Source organism: Furipterus horrens, unplaced genomic scaffold (assembly GCF_987537825.1).
Source record: "Furipterus horrens unplaced genomic scaffold, mFurHor1.1.pri manual_scaffold_11, whole genome shotgun sequence".
In the NCBI taxonomy this organism is placed as follows: Eukaryota; Metazoa; Chordata; class Mammalia; order Chiroptera; family Furipteridae; genus Furipterus; species Furipterus horrens.
In genome coordinates, this window is record NW_028327181.1 from 60031318 (window position 1) to 60044799 (window position 13482).

The 13482-nt window shown below is 44.9% G+C and overlaps 1 protein-coding gene across 1 annotated transcript in view; it reads right to left on the minus strand.

Moving 5' to 3' along the window:
• The window catches only part of NXN (nucleoredoxin), a 135964-nt gene extending 125049 nt beyond the window's left edge, over positions 1-10915 (minus strand). The window contains exon 1 of the mRNA XM_090291500.1: positions 10459-10915. Coding sequence (XP_090147626.1) covers positions 10459-10830 — 372 coding nt within the window. The 5' untranslated portion in view covers positions 10831-10915. The remainder of the gene's footprint in view (positions 1-10458) is intronic.
• Positions 10916-13482: the final 2567 nt, after the last annotated feature.

The following is a 13482-nucleotide window of genomic DNA, read 5'->3' on the forward strand; positions in this document are numbered from 1 at the left end:
TCTCTCAATCCTCATGCTTGTTGATTTTAGAGAGAGGAGAAAAAGGAGAGAGAAAGAGGGGGAATGAAACATCAACGTGGAGAGGAACATCACATCGATTGGTTGCTCTCACATGCACCCCAACCGGGGACTGAACCCATAACCTAGGCCTGTGCCCTGACCAGGAATCAAACCTGCAACCTTTCAGTTGGTGGGACTACACTCCAACCAGCTGAGCCCACTGGCCAGGGCTGGGGACTACTCTTTATGCGAGGTCCCAGACAAACTTGGAGAGGGGTCAGATACGAATGGCCGGGATGGTGAGGAAACTTGAACCCACACCGTAGGAGAAATGGACAAAGGACCAAGGAAACCTCATTTCGCAGAGAGAAGCGTCCCCAGTTCCTTGAAGGCTGGCCAGTGCCCTGGAGAGAATGGCTGATGTCAAAAAGGCCTTCTCAGGAGATGGGTGATTGCAGTCACTAGCAATGCTTCAGCAGAGGCTGGATGACCACTTTGGGGGCACAATGGGGCACGCTGTCATGGGGTTAGCATGGATGACTCTAGTGGACATGCATAGTTCCTCTTGCCCAGCATTTTTGTCCTCTCCCTCTGGTAATGCACCCTTATTTTCCTTAGTGGTCACCCCACCCTTCCTGATTCAGTCCACCTGGTTCATATCCCACTTCTGGCTACACAGGTGTGGGTAGGAATCAGATCTGGCCAATTAGAGTATGACACACTCTGGCCGTGGTAACAGGTTCTAGGATGGCAAGGTGCCCAAGCTGGCCTCCTTCTGTGGGGGCTCTGAGGGGACAGGAAGCAAATGCAGAGCTGCGGGTGGCCCTTATGTCGTCACTACGAGGACAGCCTGCCAGAGATCAGGGCCCACACAGAGAAAAGCAGAGGGCAGAGATGGAGAAAACGGCAACCTGTCCCGAGGACAGCATTTCAGCCACCCACGCCTATAAGGTGACCTACATCCGGACTTCTCATCTGCAGGAGGCTACAGACCTAGATAAAGGGGACAATCTACAGGCCTAGATAAAGGGGAAAACATGGATAAGAAAAGGTTAGGAATGTGGCAGAGAGGTAGACCCAGAGATAGAGGAAGTTTAAATGGAGGGGAACAGCAAGTAAAATGGTGAGGGAAAACTATAGGTTAAAAGAGACTTCAGAGACATAGCTACCAAATGTAATATGTAGAATTTGCATGGATTCAAACAAACCAACTTAAAAAAATTATGAGATAATTGGGGGCACCTAAATGCTGACTGGATATTTGCCGATACTAAGGAATTACTGGACTTTTTAGGTATGATATGATATTGTGGTTATGTTTTTTTTAAAGGAATTACTTACTGAAATGTTTATTAAAGAAACAGATATGAAATCCGGGAGTGGCTGCAATGTAATTCAGTGAGGAATAGGTGGTGGGTGTCCACGAGTTTCTGATCGTTGTGTCTGGGTGCTGGGTACATAAGGGTTCACCGCACTATTACTCCTTTATCCCTACCTGTGTGATGCTGGGGTTTTTCCATAATAAAGCGCTAAAATAAATGACAGGAGAAATATGCGCAAAGCAGTGTCTCTCCCTTACTCTCTCCCAACCGCAGAAGTAAAAATAGAATCTATTAAGTAAAACTGAACACCCAATTAGTCCAAGAGCTGGTCTGGAATTCTACCCATATTCAAAAACATGGGTAAGTCCTCAACCCAACAACTGACAAGTAATTATTTCTGTCCTAGTAATAAACTGAAGAGAAACCAGATTATTTGATAAACCACTACATGCAAAGAACCAGGTGCTGAGGCTGGCGTGGGGGGTGGGGGGGTGTGATATCAAGAAAGGAAAAACCTGAAAAGCCTTTTCTCCTATAATCTGAATAACCGTAAAATATGGAATGAAATCCAAGTGCCTGGGGTAAACATTTAAATGGCACTTACACTGCACCAGGCACTGTTCTAAACACTTTTCAAATGTTAACTCATTTAACCCTTAATAAGCCTGTGAGGCAGGTACTATCATCTCTATCTGACTGACCAGGGACTAGCGACGCCAGTTAAGTAACTTGCACCCAAGTCACATGGCTTGAAAGAGATTCAAACCCAGGAAGTCCAGATCCAGCATCCACACCCATTCGCTATGCAGCAGATCTAAAACATTCACTTATGATAATGAAATGATTTTGAAGGTCTCTGGATGCAAACACTGTAAGTTCCAGTCAAACGAATGCCCAAAGCTGAAAAACGCCACCCTCACACCCCCAGTCACTGCCATTCAGAGCTTAGAGGGTAACACTGCGATTTTCCCTATTGCACATTGTTTTGCCCAATCTTTGTATTTCACATCAAACCCTGAGAAATGAGTAACAGATGAGGCAGCTGTGCTGTGAGCCACCGCGATCAAAAGCAAACTGTCTTGATCTGATCTCGTTTAAAGGGGAAAAAAGGCAACGTCTTCTGATTTTAAACAGACTAAATCCATTCAGATTTTTATCCCAGGGATATTGACCAAAAAAGACAAATAAAAAACTGTAAAACCGATTCATCTGGATAAAATTCTCCTAGGAAAAACAAAGAGGGAAACCCTACCCCTTGAACAGCAAAACCCACCACACCCTGTTTTATTTCAACAATGGTCCAAGATAAAAAAGCATTATTAACTGTAGAAATGTTACTTGAATTCACCTGTAATTGGTGTCTACACGGGAGTCATCCAATGGGGAGTGGGTGATAGGTGATAGAAAGTAATGATGCAATTGAGGCTGACATTGTTTTTTAAAAAGGATTTTCTGCAGAGTGGGTCATACAAAAATACATTATATATCTGGCCCAAGAGTGATGTCCAGCAAGCAGCAGAAAATTTATGTTCGCTTTTAATCACAGATGCCACAGAACAAAAGTTTCCATTACAGGGTTGCACTCCAGAATAACAGCACTCAGGCAACTTTCAATTACTATACTTCTTACTTGTCATAAAGCAGAAAGCACATGTTTGAAATTTCACTGGAAGTCAGAACAGCAGTTTCTGAAAACCTCATAAAAGGGAGGACTGATTTAGTCCTAGGATCTCGGCAGGATACCTGAAGTTCAATTTTGTCTCTTAACAAAGGCACTAAAGCAGCCCGCAGGCTTTGCATAGGATGAAGGGGAGCTGGGGGCACTTCACTGGCTGAGCTAAAAAAAGCCAAATCATTAAAAGGCCCTTAAAAACCACCACCACCACCAAAGGCAGCAACAGAAAAGAAGTTCTGGCTCTTCTGTCTTCCAAGCAACAGCAAATGCTTTGAGCAGTTAACCTACCTCTAGTGTATTTCAGAGTCTATGCATATCCTAGTGAACCGACACCAAAAGCCATTGTTAAAAAGAGAACTTCCGGTTCCCTCCTCTTCCATGGAGAATGTTTGATGTGAATAGTTTCTAAGACACAATTTCGTGAACAGAAAGAACTGAGTTGAATTTCAGGGAGTTCAGCCGAGACCTTTCATCCAGCACCGTGACCCTGATCTAATTATCAGTTCTCTTTGCTTCAATTCTCCAACTCAAACATACTTTAGAAAATGAAATTGTTTAACATCTCCTGATTACTAGTTGCTGGAAGAAAGTAATATGCATGCATTTGACGTTCCTTGGAAGAAAGATGTTAGAGAAACACAAACTATATATGAACTAAAAAAGCATGGAATGATAGGTCTGCAGATATGAGACTATTTTAATGCACTAAGATTTCTGACATGTCGAAAATAGAGGGGAGTCTTTTCCTATTTTTAAGCACAGAATTACAGGGCAATGGAGTTCCGCATGCATTTGCTCATTTCAGGGCTCTTTAAAGCACTCATTAAGAAACAAAAACAAAACCGCCCTCATACTGGGTGTGGGTGGGTATGTACACTGTACAATTAGACAATTCAGTTAAGAACCAACTCTAATAGGACGTGTTTAAATCAAGCTAAGAAATAGTGAAAGTGCACATTCCAATTCACATGATGTGGAAACTACTATGCTTTCAAGTTAGGAATCTTAAAGTTACACGCCTGCTTTCTGTGATCTACTTTCAGCACCTAAACACCTCCCTTTGGTTGGTTTCCATCCTCAAGGAGTTTAGCAACTAATGAAAAAGAGAAAAATCAAAACCAAAAAACACAAAAGGCTAATAACTGCTACAACCGTGCACAATCTATGGATGCTCACAGAAGCAACCTTCCCAGAGGGAAAAGAGACAAGAAAACTTAGGGTAGGGAAACCAGGACTGAGTTTAGAAGCTCCACACTCAGCCAGGTGGGAGGAGGGAGAGAACACTGCACACATGGGAGATGAGGGAGAAGAGCAGACCTGGGAGCACGCTCTGACCCCAGAGACTACGAACTACTGAAGCCCTCCTAAGCGGGAGGATGACATGATCCAAGCCGTCTTCTTGGGCTTCTCGTTCCACTCTGGAAACAGCCTAGAGCAGTGCTGATCGCGGTGCGGCTGCAGCCCAGTGCCTGGCCAGGAGCTGTGTGTTGCTGGCCAAGGCAACAAGGCAAGTACAGAAATCGAGAATGAGCGCTTGGAAACGTTTACAGCAGCTCGACATTACAGCAACGTCCAAGCTTATGATCAATAGGCTCATCTTGTTGAACAGGCCAGAGACCAGTCTGTGTGTCGTCCACCCAGCGGGCAGTTGCAGGAGGGTCAAGCTGTATAGGAGTCAGATGTAGTGAGGCCACGTGGACTGGTGTGTGACTGAGTGGAAATTCACAACACAAAACAAAGCTGATCGCTCAGTACAGACAGTTTGAGAAGCCTAGTCTAGACTAGAGAATTGTTTCAGAGGTCAGCACTGAAAGCAAGGAGCGCCAGAAGGCTGCTAGTACACAGTGATCTGAATGAAACCTGAACTCAAGTAGTGATGGTAGGAATGAAGAGAGAGGGCCAAAGTCCAGAGCAATCAAGGTGATCAAATCAGCAAGACTTGGTGCCCTTTTGATGTGAGGAGTGGAAGATAATCAAGGATGTCTCCTAAGACTCAAGAAAACTTATTTACTCTTAAAACAATGGCAAGATGTAAAGCAACAGTATGCAAGAGCTTCCTGAAATTAAGGGTCAGAAAAAAAGATTCTAAATTCACTGCCATTTTCTTTGAGTGCTTCTGAATAAGCATAATGGTAAATTAATGAAATACAGAAGACTAAGCACCCTGGTGGTTAACCACTGGGGATCCAGAACGTGAAGAATGGAAACACATCCTACACTTTCCTCCTGAAACAGTATCATGCAGTAATGAGCCCAGTCAAGTTCAGAATGGAGTCAGCTGGAGCCCCAAGCCCTATCCGAAAAAAAGACCCTTCTCACTGAGGGGCTTATTCATCCCCAACCTTTGCTCTAGACAACACAAAGCCTGCTTTCTCAAATCTGTGCTGATATTAAAGCAAGGACTCCCGCCAAAAGGAAGAGTGATAAAAAAAGGATAAGGAAAAAAACTAGAATAGAATAAAATCAATGACCCTAACCTCAAAACCCACTGCTTCTCTCTGTGCTCTGGCTCACATTGCAACCCATATCAGAAGACAAATTAATTAGCAAGAGCTGTGGACAGCTAGTCCGTGGGGCTTTTGCTGCTAACTGGAAGACAAGTATTAAGCCTGCAAAGGCTACAAGTCCGAGCAAAGCTACTCCACAACATTCCAGAGCTGGGAAGAGAAGCAGTTCCATCCTAGGGAGTGAGGTTTCTGCTGCTCCAGAGACCCAGCACGGTCCATTTCTTCCCACGTGAAAGAGCAGCAATCCGCAACATCCATGCTGCCCAGATTGAAGCAGCCATCCGTGGAAGGCATGCCTAACAGCTCTGGCACACCACAAAACCATCACCAAGTACATAATTAATCTCGCTCACAAAGAGTGCCTCATCGTCTTAAAGTTGTTATCCTTTCTCACGCCTAGGCTTTATGATGTGCTGTCTCTGTTTTAATGGCAAATAGAAGCATGGAACTCAGTCAATATCAGTACTATCAGTATTTTAAGGAAGAGTATTTTTTTTAAAATATGTATTCATTTGCTTTTGTTTCATTCTTCTAGGTCTTTCTACTCAACTGTAATCTTTTCAAGGACAAATTCTCAGCTGCTTAACTATATACCTTTGTATGCTCATAAAAGTCATTTGCTTGAGAAGTTAAAAAATACACCTCATAACAGTTTTGCAATTCTATAATGTGGTGTGTTCCAAAGGCTTAAGCTATGACACGAATTACTAAGTTTCATAATAGCGTATTAACAAATAATAGCTAGCACTTATGGAGACATACTATATGCCAGGCATGGGTATATTACCCCATGCAGTCTTTATAACAGTCCTAAAAGGCAGGTGCTATGATCATCTCCATGTTACAGATGAGGAGCCTGTGGCACAGACATGTACGGTAACCTGCACAAGGTCACAGAGCTAATAAATGGCAGAGCCAGCATCTGAACTCAGGCAGATGTACAAGAGTCTGTATTTTTAGGCACTATACTAGACAGCTTCATTATGTAGAGAAGAAAAATGAGATTTAAAATACACTACAAATAATGGAACAAGGAAAAAGCCTTTCAAGGAAAATTGCTCTTATTACTTTAATTGGACTGTTGTTTTTTATTAGACAGATCCAAGTCCTGGAAACACAGTCAAGAGAGGGCGCCTCTCCTGGCTGGTGCATGCTCCTTATGTGGAAGGCACAAAACCCCGTGTCTTTTTGCCGTCTTACACCATATTGATTGAAAGTAGACTGTCAAAAAAAAAAATAATAAAATAAAAAGCAGCCCTTGCTGGTGTGGCTCAGTGGATTGATGCTGGCTTGCCAACCAAAGGGTCCCTGGTTCAATTCCTGGTCAGGGCACAACCTCACTCATCAATGTTTCGCTCCCTCTTTCTCCCTCCCCTCCTCTCCCCCTCTGTAAAAATAAATAAAGTAGTCTGTCAGTGCTATAGAAATCATTCTCTCAGTGGCTAGGTTATTTAGATTTAAGGGAGAAAGAATTGGGAGAGATGAAGCTGTAAGACCCAATTGATACCAAATCTTGCCCCATCCGAAGAACCAGTGGGATTCAGGTGAATTCTAGGCCACTCTCCCACCCCAACTTTCTCTTCCCCTTTGTCAGGCAGGAAGTTCCAGGACCAAGTCAGACCCCAGCAAACCTGTGCCCTTCAATGTCAGCATACCCACACTGATCATATGCTTCCCATCAGGCATCCAGCCCAGGCAGAGCTGAGTCCCATGGCTTTAAAACCAAAACCAGTGCTCTCCTCTGGGACACAAAAGTAGGTCCTGGAGAGCAACTCCCCAGTCCTGACAACTGAAGTCACTTAGGGATAGATCGAATCCCAAAAGTAGACATCTCCGCCACTTTCCAGCTATTCATCACACACACTCTCTACAGAAATCAAAAAAATGTTTACCAACAACGCAAAAACAAACCTACTTGAAACAAGTCTAACTGCCTAAACTTCACGATTATGTTTCCTCACAACACTGCTCTTATAAATTCACTCAAAGTTTTATTATCATCTAATTACAATTTTTATATGGCTGTTTACATGTGTGCGCTTGGAAGCCAAACACTGAGGCATCAATCACTTTTGCACCTACCACTAAAGCAAGCAGAAACAGGACAACCTTCCATCAACAATTTTTTTAAAAGGTGCTGGAATTCTTTTATTTGCTGTTTTCTCACAGCTCCAATCAAGGTGAGAGGAGGCAGGCAAAACATAGACTTAACGTATATGGTCATCACCAGACTTTCTTACTACATAAAAGAGGAAATTAATAAAAGAAGAAAAAAAGCAATACTACACAGCATTTTCTTTCTCCACCATAATTTTTCAATTTTCTTTAGAGAAATGCCAGCCAATAACTAATTAGAACCATGTCTTTTGTTATCCCAATGGGAAGAAGGATACGAATGGTTTTAAAGAACAAATGTTAATGAGAACTTTAAAAAATTAGTAATATGGAACTTTGGCTTATCTTTAGTGTCAAACAAAATTCTCTTCTTTAGAGCTATTTTTATAGTTGGTGAAACACCGACAGGGTCCATCAACAAGAAGGTAGGTGTTCATTCACCCAGCACCCTGATCTGGGGGTGCCCGGGACTTATCACTGTTCTTATCATGGAACTGGCATCACAAGCTCACAGACTTCTAAGCACCCCAATTTCAAACAAGAGAGACAAAACCTCAAAATTACAGAAAAGGAATTTGTTCTACATGTCTTTGGTTTCGAGGGGAAAAATAACTCCTTTCAGAGTGAGAACACAGCTTTTGTAATTTCCAAGAGTATGTTTTCCATAAGAAACACAGCTGGAGTCTTTTTACCTGGTCGTATCACCTCAAATAAGAATGTTTCTGGCATAAGATCTTGAGTTGCCTATTCATGAACATCCAAGAACAGAAACTGCAGCCTCAAAACTGGACTTGTTTTAGTGGACAAAGTAAACAGAAAAACTCTGAGCAAAAAAAAAAAAAAATTTTAGATGCTAACGCATCATGGTTTGGGCACATGCACATTCTGAACTGTATTTTTCAAATGAGGGCCTGCCATGTGTCATCCAGACTCTCAACCTGGCAAAATTAGCAGGTCCAGGCTAGGGCCAGAGACCACATTTTTTCTGTGCCAAGGGACTGGCCAGGGCATAGAGAACCAGGCATGGCCCATGTCCTATCTAACATTCTCCTTTTTCAAGAAAAGCTTTAAGCATTGCTTCATATTTTTACTACCCAGCGAATTTATTTCCCCCACTGTGAAAATCACAATAAAGGCTGTCACATTCTACCATCACTGCACGTCTGCAAAAGCTAGAAATCACTGGCATTGCCCAACAAGGACATTATTTAACACAGACTTTGGTCTACAATAGAAACTTGTCATAATGATGAAAATATTATTTGGTAAATCACTTTCTAAACATTGTTCCTCCCCAAAGACCAATAAAAAAAAACAAACAAACAAACAAAAAAAAAACACACACACACACACCAAGGAAAACAAAGGATTCCATACTGTAAAGCAAAGAAAGGACTAGTTATTCATATTAATGCACTATCAAACACTTAAATCAAAGATGGACAAAATCACCTAAAAAGTGGTTAAAATGCCAAGTTTTGCCTCTGTGTGGTTAGTAAGCCCATGTTTTCCCTGGGTTACGTGTACAAACTGTATTTGTTAAACTGTATTTCATACTTGAAATCCCAAGTCTGTACCTTACGCTGCTTCACAAGGGATGATTTACTGGAGACATTTGGGGTCACAGTATAAGCCTTTTGCTCTCACTAAATCTAAATCATGCTTCTCAACAAGATTCTATACACATAAAACAAACACATGGCATGCCATTCCCACCCTCCCTAGAGGAAGCTTACGGACCGCAGTACAGCCCTTCTCCTGTCCATAAACTGAGATTCTCCTCAGAAAGATAAGGACTGGACTCACACGCTGCACACTAATTAAGCAAGAGCATCCCAAAATTTTTTGTTTCGATTCATGACAAAAATTCCTGAATTTGTTTTATTAAAACAGACATCTTCACCCAACAGATAACTTCAGTAGTAAACTGGGAGGTGATGAGCATTTGACAGCGAAGTATATATAAATTTCCCCAAATCCTCGTTCTTCCGGTCAATCTGCATCTATGGGATCAGTTCAGCATTTAATTCAAAGCATGCCAAGACGACAGTGGCCCACCAGCCAAGCAACTAAGATCTCCTGGAACGGTCTGTTCCTGTGCCTGGGAGGCATCTGGGGAGAAAAGCTGGACAGCCAGACAATGAAAAGCTCCCGGGTGGCCACAAGCTCAGCCGCGGGTGCAGAGAAAGTGGGAAGAGAGAGAGGAGTGAGTTCCCTTCTTGCTCAAAGCCACGGTTAGTGGCCGCCTCCCCGGGGTGCAGGTGGCCTGTCCTCGGCCTCTGGGTACAGGGTCAGGGAGAGGGGACCTCAGAAAAGCAGATTTCTCTCGAGAAGAAACTTCCTGGTTTTGGCATTATGGGTAGGGGGCTAGCGCCCTCCCCCACCTACTACAGGTATCCGCGAGGAGTCCAGCGGCTGAGGGAAGAAAGCGGCCTCTCCCCGAACCTCTGGCCCGCGGTAGGAGTCACTGAGCCGGGACCCCCAGTGCAGCCACCCCCTACGCGAGGCTTCCAACTTGTGGGGACTGGGCTCTGGACTCCTCTGGACGCAAGCAGGGGTCGGGGGACCGAAGAGTGTCAAACTTCCCCCGAGGGCGCGGCCTGGCACAGGCACCGAGGAGTTGCCGCGGGAACCCCAACCCGGCGGGGTCCCGGGATGGGGGGTGGGCACAGAGGAAAGGGACACTGAGGGATAAGAGGGGAAGCGCATGCAAAGATGGAGGGGACAGAGGGGGTTAGTAGGGTGGGTTGGCGGGCGGGGGGCGGCGAGGACCTGGCTCCCGAGAACGCGCGGGGTGCGCACCCAGGCCGGGGGCGCCGACGAGGCCCGCGCCACTCACCTTCCTGTGCTTCTCCTTGTAGGGCAGCGCCAGCCACGGCATGTCCCGCACGAAGTCCTGCCACTGCCGCTGGTCCTGGTCCGAGGACACGAAGACGATCTCCAGGCGGCGCCGCGGCTCCGGCTCTGCGGCCGCTCCGGCCCCCGGCCCCGGCCCAGCCCCGGCCCCCGGCCCGGCCGCCGCGTCCCCCCGCAGGCGGCCGTAGAAAGCGGCCAGGCTGGCGCTAAGCTGCGCGCAGGGGGCGCTCAGGCTGCAGCCGAAGTAGAGCCCGAGCAGCGAGATGCCGCGGGCGCTCAGCGAGTGCACGTCCACCTCCTCGCCACCGCCCGTCACCAGCTTCTCGCCGAGGAGCTCCTCCAAGAAGCCCGACATCCTGATCCACCGCAGCCCCGGCACGCGGGCGTGCAGGCGGCGGCGACCCGGCTCCCTCCGTCCGTGCGCGGCTGGTAGAGGCGGCGGCCGCTGCAAAAGGAGAGCCCCGCCCACATAGGCCCGCCTACGCCACGCCCCCTCCGGCCCGCCCTCGCCACGCCCCCTCCGTGGTAGTCCTGCGGCACGGTCTGTAGCCGCACTGCCCGCAGCAGCTGGGACGCCGGGTGCCGGCTTCCACCCACCGCTAGCCAGAGTGCTCGGGAAACAGTCCTGGTGTGGAAGCTGACCGGAAATGCTCCACTCCAACGGGAATCCCGGGGCCTAAATAAAGTAAGAAGGGTCCGCCAAGCACGCTTTTCCGAAGCTGCTGGACTTGGCTTCATCCCTCCCTTCATTTCCTCTCTCCGTCCAAATTCTCAGTTCTCTCCTACTTCTCCAAAGATTCCCACGGTCCCCTCACCCGACTTTTCTTACCGTTTCTTATTCCTCTCCTTCCTCTCTCTCTCCGTACACAAAGCCTAACCCTTCGGCCATTTCGTACCCCACTGATCTCTCATAAGGCTTATAGGACTTACCACCCTCAAGACATAAGTATTTCCTCAGGCTAGGTCTTGCTGGGCACTTCTCTGTATATTTTGTATTCTCTACTAAAAGAAGACTGCAGGACTCCACCTCTTATAATTCTTTTGTAGTTTCTGAACTGATGCTAGGCACACGTGAGGGAATCCATAATACTTGGGGCTTGATCACAGGTCGAAGGATTTTAGTCCACAGCCCACCGCGGCCATTCCCCACCAGCAAGTGGCTGTCTTCCATGTCCATAAATGTATGCAACAGATGCCGAAGTATCTTTAAATCAGTGCTGGCTGCTCTCCTGAATGTGCTCCACAGCTTATACGAGGTTTATTGATAGTTGAGAAAAGTTTTAGGGTCTTTTTTTTTTTTTTTGCCAATTGGCAAACGCTACCCTATGCTTAGAAAGAACCTGGGTTAAACAGGTGTTTTGTGGCAAATCTTCCCGTCACACACACACACACACGAAAAAATAAAATATATACCACGCCCACCCGCAATCTATGACCTTCAGTGGTGTCAGCTTAACTACCAACAACCCGGTGAAAAGAAAAACACGCTCCTCTCACCTCCCTCCACCAGCCCTGCGGAAGTTATTTCTTGGGCACCTACCGCCATCTAATGGAAAGAGTGAAAAAGGAACTGAGATCTACCAGAGGCCAATACTAAGATACTTGGCTGCCAAACAGAAATTCTGTTATTTTATAGTGGCTTTACACACACAGGCAAATCACAACACGCTTTACAGAGTTCATTTAAACCTCAGAATATAACCACAAGCTTTTGGCACAATTTTTCATGCCTAAGGTTTTCAATTTTTCTAGGATAGAACAAGGAATTTTACTGGTTTTCAGCTCAGTGAAATGTTACTACATAAATCCGTGCAATAGGCAGAGGGGGAAGCCAACAGTGGACTGGCAATCTCTAAAAAAAAATTATATCCTTTTTCTTAGTATCTACCTAATATCGCTGCTCATTTCACAAATAGGATCTTTGGACTGAAGACTGCGTTTAAGCTGGCAAGAACCCTCTCACAAATGCAAATTCTAACTTCTAGCATGTCATGCCAAAATTCTGTGCCACGGCAGGGACAGAATTATTATAAAACACAGAAACCACCACTTTTAGGATGCTTTTAAAGCTATTAACAAAACAGACATTAAGTTATTAAATGTCTTTTAAAATCCTGTAAATGGATTCATGCTTTATCTTCTCACCCAAATCATATCTGAAATTCCTGTGGGTGGGTTACATCAGGCACCGTTGAAAGCATGTGAGACAGACTCCTACACCCTAACACTTTCAATTGAACACTGAAGAAATGTGAAATGACTATAAGCTTTGATATCCTACGGAAGCCAAAGGACAATTTGGTGTGGAGGTAGGTGAAGAGGGAATTTGGGGGATTGCAAATTTGGGACATACTGAAGTCATTATTAAAGTACTTAACTTTGGTAAATTAGGTGAAAGTCTGATATAAAGAGTTGGTTTGTTCAGCATTTTACTTTTCTTATTTTACAGTAAAACACTTTCCACTGGAGAGTGTCCAAACCAGCATCTGGCACCTGGGAAAGTGAGTTTGAACATACTGCACATGAAATATAAATAAAATTTAGAGAATTGTTGGTGCAGCAGGCTTTGGTTAGAAGCCAAATATCACAGCTGCCTTTTAAATGGGCGTGGAAAGAGGGGATTTGCAATGGAAATGACTCCAAAATCATAATTCTAGTGGGTGTTTGTTACAAGAAGAGGCCCAAGGAGACTCATCGGGCTTCCTGTAAAGAAGAGCCAACATCCTTTAGCCTGCTGAAAGCACTCTCTCTGCTTATGTAGTTCAAGAGATCCACTTAAAGAAAATGTCCTTACCAGTTTTTAGCTACTTATATTACACGAATTGACTGGCTATTCTGAAAATTATTATTGTTTTAAAATAGTTATTAAGGAGCTACAACATGTCTGACATGGTACAGAACATACATATTACAGAGTTTTCTATTGGGAAATTGCATCCTAAGGTACATGATATCATACAAAACATGCACAAAAATATGTATTTGTCACCTTTAAGGTTCATCAATC